Source organism: Papaver somniferum, chromosome 11 (assembly GCF_003573695.1).
Source record: "Papaver somniferum cultivar HN1 chromosome 11, ASM357369v1, whole genome shotgun sequence".
Taxonomy (NCBI): domain Eukaryota; kingdom Viridiplantae; phylum Streptophyta; class Magnoliopsida; order Ranunculales; family Papaveraceae; genus Papaver; species Papaver somniferum.
Window position 1 is genome coordinate 108559105 of NC_039368.1, and position 12113 is coordinate 108571217.

Consider the following 12113-nt stretch of genomic DNA (forward strand, 5'->3'; position numbering starts at 1 on the left):
ACACAGTTCCAGACAGAGATTAAGTATTCTCAGAAAAGTTGGTTTGACAATATTGGTACAAACCAAATCTAGGTTGGGTGTACGGTCATCAGGCTGTGACTTATGCAGGAAGATAGGCACATCATTATTAGTCACATCAATATCTCCTAAGTCATCTGAAAGTGTCACAACATGCTCACAGTCATCACACAAATCAGAATCATCAACATCATCAACAGATTTATTCTCATGCATCGTCAAATCAGGAGAAACATCACATGTATATGGAATACTAGAAGAAACATCATTCATGAAGGTCGAGGCAGAGGAGCCTAATGTATTTGAACCCAAAGGTTCCACACTATTTTCAGCATAGACATGTTCTTCTAACATAACATAACATCATCATCATCATCATAACAAGGATGCCATTCCCTACTCGTAACTATAGTGTCTCTAGTCCACTCATTTACCTCTATATTAGGTTCATGTTCAATATTACTAGCATGAGTAGAATTATAAACACTATTTTCAGAATCAAATTCATTAGGGATAACAGACATCTCATGGTGAAATTCTTCCTCTCCTTCATTTTGTATATGAAGCATAATTTGATCTAAATATGCATGAATTCGTCTTATGCAGGGAGAGTCTTCAGCAATCTGATACATGGGTTCCTGGTCATTAGAGTTTATCAAAAACTGATCGCAACCTTCGAAAGGTTGATTATGGTTCCAATGACTACCAGTATCATAATCTGTGGGTATTTCATACCTTGGATTTCCTCTAGACTGCCTAAAATCATGTGCAACATAGCAATTCTCAACAGGGTGGTATAACCTACCACATATGGCACAAGCATAGATCTCAGGTTGCCTAGGTGAATCAGATGTGACAGAGTTCTCATGCATTTCCATTTCTAAAGCAGTGACTCTAGCTTCTAATTGATCAAAAAGTGTTGATTGTGTGAGTGAGGCATCAACAAAATGTTCATATTCTCTCCGTGGAGGATGATACATGTGTGCATAGTTATTAGGGTTCATGTATTGAGGTTCAAGACTATGAAAATGTCCATAATAATCCCTATAACTATTGACATCATGGTCTGTCGGAGGCTTATAATGCGAAGTATGCCCATAAGCAAGTTCCCTAATGGACTTATTCGAATCTCCAGTTGCAGACCAAAATCCGGACATGATTAAGCTCAAAATCTAAGTAACTATGTTACAAAGCCCACTATTTGGTTTTAATGGGTTTGGACTTTTTTGATTTTTGCGGGAAACATTTGGTTTTGATGGGTTTGTAAAATTTTCGGTTTTATGGGTTGTAGGAAAAAATTTGGTTTTAATGGGTTTGAAAAACTTTTGGTTTTTGATTAGGGGTATTTGATGGGTGAAAGGAAGATTTGGTTTTTAATGGGTTTCAGAATTTGAGTTCGACAAGGCCGAAAATTCGGTTTTGGTGCGAACAAGGTCTAAAATTTTGCTTTCAGTTTGAGCGAAGCCCAGGGGACAACTTATAGTTTGAGTGAGAGGCCCAACTATTCAGTTTACAAAGCCCATTGATTGGTGTTTTAGAAACAAAGACCAGCTGGGATTAGTTTAAATACAATTTTAAGCCCAAAGTGCAGTGATCAAAAGCCCACAGTTTACAATTCAGCTGGGTTCAAACAAAAATTCGAAGCCCAAAAATCAGTGAACACAACCCACTATCTACAATTCAGCTGGGTTTAAACTTTAGTTTGGCTGAAGTTGAGCCCAAAGTTTAGGCTTACCCCTTTTTAGCCATTGCACAAACCAGTTGGGTCTTTGTCTTTCACAAACCAGTGCAGCACCACAATTCCTCGCTTTTCCTCTTTGGCTCTACAACAACTTCAAAAGTACCTGTTTAGCACACAACTCAGAGTTTTCAGTTCAAGATGACAAAACCACACCACATTAACAACATGTTAAATTTTACAGTTGGAATTGGTACAGAACAAAAATGACCCAATGGCCGATATGCATACTCAATGCTCAAGTACCCCAAGTACTGAGATTTAACTGTTGATAAAGCCTAAGACTGAGTAGCAGGCAGTAACAAATGCAGTAACAGATGCAGTTGTGGCAAGACCTAGACTGGGAAGTAGGCAGTAACAAGGATCAACTAATGAAACTATACAGATGGGTTAACTTAGCTACAAAAGGTGATGATGCAAAGCTAATGATGCAAAAGATTATGACAGAAGATAAAGCTACAAATAATATGAGATAAACAATGATAAGCTAATGATGCTAATGATGCAGGTGAACTACAAACTGAATATGAGATAAACAATGATGCAGCTTATGAAAATTAAAATGATTGAAATTCAAACTTATAGTTACTACTACAAAGCTAAGATGGTATTAAGTTACAACATGAGATGCATTAATGATATTATAACTAGATGCAACATGATAAACAACTGCAAAATACTATAAGAAAAATATGTACAATCTAAAATTGCAGAATACAACTAGCTACAGGTGATAGTGAACTTTTGCTAGCTCAAGATGAGGCTGGCTACAGGATAACAACTAAAACTGACACTGAGATCAAAATATGTAACAGATGGGTTATACTAAGGAAATATAGATGCAAATAAAGTGTAAACTATGCAAGCTATGTGATAATGCAGGTAATTTTGAAACTAAGTTACAGGACAGATGGTGCAGGTGCAGCTACAGAATGGCGGTTAAGACTACTAGATAAGTATGTATGCAGTAAAGAAACTGAACTATGTTACACTAAGTTAAGAAGCTACAGATGAACTGAAAAACACACTTTCAGTAGTCAAGGTACAGATGAAAATGGAATGCAGGGAAAATGAAAATGCAGTGATGCTAAGTTAACAACTACAAAATGGCAGATACACTACAGCTAAGACAAGTTCTGAGATGCAGAAAAATTAAAACTACAACAATATTCTAAACACATATGTACAGGCAGTAAACTAGGTGATGCAGCAAAACAAAATGCAGTTTATGCAGGTGAAAGAAACAAAGAAAAATCTAACACATATATACAAGGTTACTGTTTGCTAAGTATGCAAATGATGCAGAACTAAAGTAAAGACCTACAAATATTGATGCTTACAGCTACAGATACAAATGCAAATGCTTGGTACAAATGCCTAGTTACAAATGCCTAAGAGATTACAGCTGAGGTAGCAACAGACAAGCTACAACTATAGATGCAAGTTACAGAACTAAGGTGCAGTTACAGGAAGATGTTTACTGATCTACAAGATGCTTACACTATTACACATCAAAGATACAAGATGAATATGCTACTAAGACGAATATGCTACTACACAGCAAAGATACAAGATGAAAAAAAAATCAACTACACAGCTACCAAATCCCCGGCAACGGCGCCAAAAACTTGGTGGGACTGGGAATATGCCCACAATTTAACCGCAAGTGCACGGTGTCTGAAATGAGAACATGGCAAATACGGATCGAACCCACAGGGACTTGTGTGTGTAAAGTTGAAGTTTCTAAGGCTTAAGCTGAATTGTTCCTAGGCTGTGAAGAAGACAGGGAATACTAGTGCAGTGAAGCTGAACTAAGATGCAATGCTAGAGAACATAACACAAACTAAGATGCACAGGAGAACAGAGAACAGATGAAGTAAACAAGAGAACAGAATTTGTAGTGACTGACTAGTAAACAAAGATGTAAAAGGTAAAGATGTTAACACTGAGAGTGAAGGCACTCGGATTGTCGAATCTACCCCTAACATGCACTATGTATTCAACTGATCATATGACTCTTGTCCTTGTAACAGATAAGGGCGAAGATTCAAGTCTGCCCTATATCTAAGGTGTTTCACCGATAGAAAATTCAATCGCAACTAAAGTATCAATCTGAAGCACTAACGTCTAATTAAGCACAACTAGTCAAGGGATTAACAACAGTATCTAAGGCATGAGCTGAAGCACAATCAACACAGTGTTATCCTGACTACAATGGATGCCTGACATACATTGTGAAAGTAAAGTATTGAAGCACTAAGATTAAATTTATTCTAGAACAATTTAAACATTCAAGAGTAACATAAGCAGAATGCAATGCACAGAAGCATATCAGGGCTTCATCTAAACCCTGGCAACTGACTTAGAACATGAAGATAACACACATACAAATAACTGAACTTGAAATGTTACCCATTAACAGCATTTTACACTAACTGAAATTCAACTGACATAAACACTTGAGGGAACTGGATAGTCCAGGCCTCTATTGGCTTGCTCTGGCTAACCCAGGCTTATCTTCTCTACAACACCCACACCCTTTATTTATACCCTAAAAATTAGGGTTTACAATTTTCCCAAATTAACAGTAGAAATTAGGGTTTGTGGAGTTGTCGAATTCTTACCAAATTCCACCTGCTTCTGCTCCACTCCATCCTCCTCTCCATGCTGCTGCAAAGCTCGAGCTCTAGTTTCAGTTCCCTCTGCCATGTCCCTCAACCTAGTTCATCGATTTCAAAACCCTAACAGAGAGAGGGAGTGTTAAATCAGTGAAATATGTAGCATAGGATGATGGGGGTAGTGATGTGTTTCGGTCTTAGTTGATGTAGGGTGGCTGTAGAGGTTTGGTGAAGGCCACTGTGACAGCGAGTCGTGGTGTTGCAGAGGGTGAGGGAGGAGAAGAAGAAGTCGATGGAATTGGAGTAAAGGTTGTTTGGTTATGTTTTGGGTAGGGGAAGTAGGTGTTAGGTGTTGTGGTGTTAGGCGGGGACAGCGAGTTTTATGCACAGTGAGACGAAACCGATGGATGATTTGAGATGATGGATCGATCTGACGGTCTTAGTTGAGACGGGCTTGGATCTTGGTCTTGGTTTAGAGTTGGAGCTTGGGCCTTGGACATGCCAAGCCCACTTTATCTTTTAAGAAAAATTCTTCCTTCTTATCCCACTTCTAGCCTCTGAGTCTTGCGCACAACATTCTTCGCTGCCTTCTTGAGGGAGTCTTTATCGGCTTTCCACCATTTTTCTGCTCTTTTCGCTCCGCAATTCACCCAAGCTTTATTTAGAACCTAAAAACACAAAATTAAACAGTTTTAAGTATCTATTCTTGAAAACAACGAAAACACAGAATATGTAAAATGGAGAGTTAGCGCACAAAAGATGAGTTAAATGCCAATAAAAAGGTGCATATATATACAATATTTGACACTCATCACTAAACGCTCAGTTTCCACGGTAGCTGCCCTGCTAGAAACAACAAGCCTGACAGTAATGAAGAGCCTCACGATGTTCGTGGAAGCATACATCTCGCCAACATGCAATACAACCTTCAGCCTTATGTAAGCAGTTTCACTGAAGCAGTAAGAGGAAAACCACCGAGATACAACATCCTGCGTGTCCAAAATTGCTAACTTCAACTCTAGTACCACATGCACGACTGCCACAATGATGAAACAATGTCCAAGATATTCCATATCTGGATCGACGGTAAATACATCAATGATACACGCTTTCAGAATTTGTCTCCCGTGGAAGAAGTAATTGTGTTGCCAAAGGATATTGCACCTGAGACTTAAGAGGGTGCCAAGTTCGTGCAAGTTTCCACCACGCCTCTCCCTACAAGTCTCTTCTGATCACAGCTGCTGCCAAGAACCGTTGTTGCTCGACGATTGATACAATCCAGAGCTTCACCATATCAACGACCACTACGTACAAAAGACCCATCGAGCATACAAGATAGAGCCACGTAGACCACGCTTGGGGACTGAGGCTCAGCATGAAATTCCTTCACCGTCAGTCAAGAACTTCTTCAATATAAGAGAGATGGTCAATCAAGAAGAATGTAATTCGTAAGGGGGAACTAAACTGAAGAAGAATCCGTTTAAACACTCTCCCCAGCAGGAGCCGCTTCAGCGCTCCCTTCAGAAGAAGCTGCTTCAACGCTCCCTCCAGAAGAAGCCGCTTCAAAGCTTCCTTCAGATGAAGTCGCTTCAAGGATCCCTCCAGTAGAAGCCGCTTCAAAGCTCTCTCTCCAGAAGAAGGCGTTTCAGCTCCAACACTTCAACACTCTCCAGGACCTGCTCGCTCCAGAAGATGCTTCAACGCTCTCTGGGACTTGCTCGCTCCAGAAGCTTCTTCAACATTCTCTGGGACCTGTTCTCTCCAGAAGCTGCTTCAACGTTCTCTGCAGGACCCACATCCGCATTTGAGCACACAAGGTTCATTTTTGAGCAAAACAAGCACGCAGTGGGTCCCACGTTTGATCGAAGCATGCAGCAAGATCAAGGCAGCAAGGTCGGTGTTTGGTCAAGATAGCAGGGTCGGTGTTTGGTCGAAGTAGCAAGGATGACGCTTGAGCAAGCACATCAACCGTACGGGCAAAGCAGGCACATGACATGGCCGACGTCTGAAACATGTACATGGTGGACCCTTTTTTGATCGAAGCATGCATAACTGCCCATGTTCAAAGCAAGCACGCTCACATCAGGTTTCAAGCTCGACCGAAGCAGGCATAGAAAGGTCGATTAAAGCAGGCACGGGACAGGTCCGACGTCTGAAACATGTACACGGTGGACCCGTATTTGATCGAAGCATGCACAACTGTCCATGTTCGAAGCAAGCACGCTCACATCAGGTCCCACACTCGACCAAATCAGGCATAGCATGGTCGATCGAAGCAGGAAAGACCGACATTCGAGCGGAGCAAGCACGAAGCAGGCTCTCAACCGAAGCAGGCATAGCAAGGTCGATCGAAGCAGGCAAGACCGACATTCGAGCGGAACAAGCACGAAGTAGGCTCTCGACCGAGGCAGGCATAGCAAGGTCGATCGAAGCAGGCAAGATCGACATTCGAGTGGAGCAAGCACGAAGCAGGCTCTCGACCGAAGCAGGCATAACAAGGTCGATCGAAGCAGGCAAGACCGACATTCGATGGAGCAATCACGAAGCAGGCTCTCGACTGAAGCAGGCATAACAAGGTCGATCGAAGCAGAAAAGACCGACATCATGCTAGGTAACGCTCGCCTGGACACCTCTTGAACATGACATGCTCCAAGGATAGGACGACCCATCTCTCCTGGTAACATCTAAACTTTGTCTCAAAAGTTTTATCTTTATTTGTCACCATATAATGCACTCCACAATAGTGTAACCATTGCATGTTAGGTAGCTGACTTAATTTTGATGGTGGATTTTAGTTTAGGGCTAAAATTGTAAAACCAAATTTATGCGCTGACATCCTACAAATGATAAAACCACTGATAAGTGATGAATACTTCTTCACTTTACTAATTCACCTAGAATGGAGCAAGTGACAATAATCCCTGTATTTTGTGAATTAAATATACAAAATTCATCCAGGTTGTAGCATGTAGCAACAATCCCATATACCCTGTGAATTTATAGCATTATTAATTAATACACGATTAGTCTTGTATTTTCTGTGTTGTTCCCGCAGAACTCTCATTATTGGTGCGGCATGACGACTGAGTGTTAGTCTCAGCAGAGTAACACGAATCTCCAAGTGTCAATAATGAGGCATGCACGAAATACCCGTATAGGGCACAACTCTCGGTGTTTTATACTAGCCCGATTGAGCATACATCTCTCGGTGTGTTATACTAGCCCGATTGAGTATATTTCTTAAGGGAAATATGGATTTCCCATGTCAGTCTCAGAAACTATCACGACCACACAAGTTGGCCGCATAATTTAACCAGCCTATACGAACCCTAGCAGGAGCATGCAACCACCGGGATGACCACCAACGGGCCCGTTTATGTCCTGGACGGTCAGGTGCAAGTCACGCCCATCAAATAGCCACCAAACCCCAGCCTGGAGTTGGATGTCCAGGCTGGTGTGCAACAGTTGAAGAAGTTCGTGCGACAAAATCCGACCGCATCATTCTTAAAACATCCACGGCCGTCTAACTTTACCGGCACGAATGGACGGCGTGGATTGCTCCAAGCCCGGTCGGAAAAGTGCCATGGCACACACTGGCGGGCCCCCTTACTACCTGCATAATCGATTCTCCCCTGACCTAGCCACGAAATGACGTGCGGTTGCCTGAAGTTGGATCGGCGTGTGGTTTAAAGGGTTGCAGGAAATTCCACTAAGGGTCTTAAATTGATCAGGACCATCCAACTTCACCGGCATGTTTGGATGGCTTAGATCAGGCCTATGACCGTCGGTCAGGTATCACCATGCTCACGACCGGCCTAATGTGGGTCCCACATGGTCGGCCAATCCATACGAAGAGCATAGCATGCAAATTCTTCCGGCCAAAGTAGCATGCGTGCGACCAACATAAAACCCTAATTAGGGTTTGCGGCATATTACATGTCTCGTAATTGGATCACGAGCGTCCATCTTCGCCAGCCTGGATAAAGGGTGCAGGAATAGACTAAGGAGGTCTAGAGAGTATCTAAATGATCACCGTGGGCCCGTCTACCTCTATTTCCGGCCGAACAGAGCAAGGCGGGACCAGATGCCTCGATTCGTGTGCATTATGCCGCGCCCCTTTGTAAATCCTTTGCGGCACAAGATTCCTGTCGCAAATAGATCTCAGCCACTCCTCTGTACTGGTAAACTTGAGTGGCCTAGATCGCATCTTCATGGGGCAGTGAGGTATGGACATGCACACCGGCAAGCCTTTTACACGCCTGCCCGGTCGGTCCTGCCAAAAACACCTCCCATGCTTGGTTTCGACCAAGCTGAAAAGTGATGCTTGCGCACCTCTTCAAACCCCCAAAACTTCATCAACGGTCGCATATGAGTATTATATATCATCTCATCCGTCCAACTCTACCAGCTTAGTTAGACATCCCAGACTAGGAGTTAAATGGATAATAAGGTGTCGTGGTGATTACCATCCATCACTCTACCACATCATGTGATCGGCCAAGGGAGCGCTTACCTGTGCAACCTCCAAACTATCATTTGAAGATAGCTAAGCATGCATCTGTTCTAACTCCGTTAAGCCTTAAAACAACGATGCTTCATACACATTGATTATATTCGATACATTATATGTATAGAGTATACACGATATTTCATGAATATCGACTTCCTAAATAACTTAGTTATTTAACCCAGCATCGTATGCTACCTTCTGTGGGTACCTCGATCCACACAATCGAGACATCAAGCATGTCACAAACTGGGGGATACTTACTGTGGTATTGGTATGGCGGTTTAAAGAGTCGGCGTGCAACGCGCCATCACAAGAACGTGTCAGGAAGACATGGGCGGTTAGTCATGATGGGAGAAGTGGGCCTAGGCGTGATCATGCAATCACTCACACATGACCCCACTAATCCATCACTCCACTTCCCACGAGAGACGTTGGTTAGGCTCAACCAACACCTTCACAATCTCAACACCTTCTTCGCTTCCCTCCCTAAGATCAACCCCATCTCCTTCATTTTGTGACCGAAGCAAGTCTGGAACGGCCATTTCTTCGTTTAGGTCAGAATTGTACAGATTGATATCTCGAATCAAAAGCACTCCCATGTAATGCATTTGTTTAGGGTTTAGATTCATTTCTCATCCACACACCCCAAATTACCAAAACCAGCAGAAATAGTTTTCACCCACAAATACAAGGTAACTTAGATTGAAACCCTGATTTGAAGACTGTATAAGGAGACGTCTAGAAACTATGCGAAACTAATGCCCACACCTCCTGTGTGCTACTAGTTGGTTTGCTAGAGTCGATCTCCTTTAATCGTAGGTTTCTTCTCGAGACCCTATCGATTAACGACTAAAAGACTTCGTTGGGTTTGTGAAGCCGGAGGAAACTACTCTCTTGTAGTTGACCGTTATGATCTTGACATTTTCTATCATACGAGTTCGATTGAAATATTTGACTTGAGATTATATCTCTGATGGGGCAAAAAAAAATAAATCACAAACATCTTCGTCTCATCGTTTGTGATTCCGCAACATCTAGTTTTGCTATCATACGATTTAGATTATTGTGAGGTGATTGATAATACTAGGTTGTTCTCCGGGAATATAAGTCCGGTTTATCAATTGGTTCTTTTTCACCTTGATTTTTATCAAAAGACAAAACAAAACTTTTAGGTTTATCTGTGGGAGACAGATTTATCTATCCCTGTAGACTTTTCTGTGTGATACAGATTTTTTTATTAAGTCTTCGACTTTGGGTCATAGAAACTCTTGTTTGTGGGTGAGATCAGCTAAGAGAACCAAGTGCGCAGTATCCTGTTGGGATCAGAGACGTAAGGAGCACAATTATACCTTGAATCAGTGTGAGATTGATTAGGGTTCAACTGCAGTTTATGCCGAAGTTAGTTTGTAGTAGGCTAGTGTCTGTAGCGACTTAATATAGTGTGGTGTTCAATTTGTACTAGGTACCGGGGTCTTTCTGCATTTGCGGTTTCCTTGTTAAAAAAACTTCTTGTGTCTCTGTTATTTCTATTCTACATTATATTTTGTTATATAATTGAAATATCACAGGATGTTCGTTGTATAGATCAATGGTGAAATCCAACCTTTGGTTGTTGATTGGAAATTGATTGATCCTTGGACATTGGTCTTTGGTACCATCCAAGTTTATCTCTCTTGTATTTAATCGAGACTCGTAGATTGCTTGAATAAGATTTAAATCAAGAGATAGATATATAAGAACTCTTTGATATACTTTTCTATTGATTGAGTCTAAATGTCTAGTTGATTCACTAAAAAGTATACTGGAGTTAGTCCATACATATTGCTAACCGAAATATTGGGTGAGGTTGTTAGACCCCCCGCATTTTCAATTGGTATCAGAGCAGGCAAACACGTTCAAGACCTCAAATGTCTGTGTTTTGTAGCGATCTGACTCTATGGACAGAGGTGTTATCTCTATTAACGTACCACCAGTCTTCGATGAATCAAATTACTTATGGTGGAAAATTGATATACGCGCGTTTTTTCAAGCGCGTGATTTTCAACCATGGGTATATGTTTTTAATGTCTATGATGCTCCCGTTGTTGCATTAGGTAACGTTAGTGTTCCCAAAAATATTAGCGAATACGATGCTGCAGAGATACTTGCTGCAAAGCAAAACTCCGACGGTTTGGATGCCATCATACATGCCATTACCCCAAATTTTCAGCACCATGTATCAAATTGCACTAGGTCTAAAGATTCGTGAGATATCTTAGAAACCGTTTTCGAAGGAAATACCAGTGAAAAGGAAGCTAGGCTTCAAAACCCTAATCCCGATTGGGACAACCTTCGTATGGCAGATGGGGATTCATTTGATGAGTTTAATCACAAAGTGTCTGAAATTATTAATGCATCTTTTGCATTGGGTAAGATTATTCCTGAAAAGGACATTCTGATGAAAATTCTCAGATCACTGCCATCTAGATGCGATTCTAAGAAGCATGCCATCATTAAGGAAAATAACCTTGATAACCTCTCCAGAAATACGTTGGTTGGGAAGCTTAAGATCTTTGATCACGAACACTCGTCCAAATATAAGGATGTTGTGTTCAAAGCACTGAAAGACACAAAATTACTTGATAAAATTAAAAATGTGTATATCTCTGAAGATGATCAATCTAAGACAGATTCATCAGATGAAGATCTTGAAAAATCAGTCTCGATGATCACAAGATAGTTTAGAGATTTTCTGTTGAAGAGAAGTAAACGGTTTTCCAGAGATAATGTCAAACCTCATAATCGTATTCCTCCTAAAAACAGGGATACGGATGAAACTGTTGACGAGGATATGCATCAGTGCTTTAAGTGTAAAGGATTTGGTCATTTGCAAACAAGTGCCCAAATTGTATAAAATACATTGGGAACAAAGGTCTTGCTGCGACACTTGATGAGATGTCTGACAATTATGATTCTGATGAAGATAAGAAATCAAGTGTTGCTCTTCTGTCTGAAAATATTGATTTTGATAATTGTAGAAATACATAATATTTTAAAAGAGAGCCCAATAAAGATGGAATATTCTTTTAGAAGAGATCCCAAACTTGATAATATTTTAGAAGAGAGCCCAATCAAGATGGAATAATCTGACTCGTCTTTTGGAAATCCTTTACCAATGTTTCAGGATCTACTATGTGCCTAGGATCTTGCATTTCAAAGGCCCCTGAATCATTCTTGCGTTGACATGCTC

The 12113-nt window shown here is 41.2% G+C and overlaps 1 protein-coding gene across 1 annotated transcript; it reads right to left on the reverse strand.

Moving 5' to 3' along the window:
• Positions 1-291: 291 nt before the first annotated feature.
• On the reverse strand, positions 292-4695 carry LOC113320798. Its single transcript, XM_026568691.1, has 2 exons — positions 4381-4695; positions 292-1862 (listed from the first exon to the last, which is right to left on the reverse strand). The coding sequence occupies exon 2, from the start codon at positions 1173-1175 to the stop codon at positions 366-368; it is 810 nt and encodes a 269-aa protein (XP_026424476.1). The 5' UTR covers positions 1176-1862; positions 4381-4695; the 3' UTR covers positions 292-365.
• Positions 4696-12113: the final 7418 nt, after the last annotated feature.

Bases quoted from the DNA above. Each gene is read 5' to 3' on its own strand.
- LOC113320798 (XM_026568691.1), bottom strand. From the start codon at position 1,175: ATGTCCGGATTTTGGTCTGCAACTGGAGATTCGAATAAGTCCATTAGG.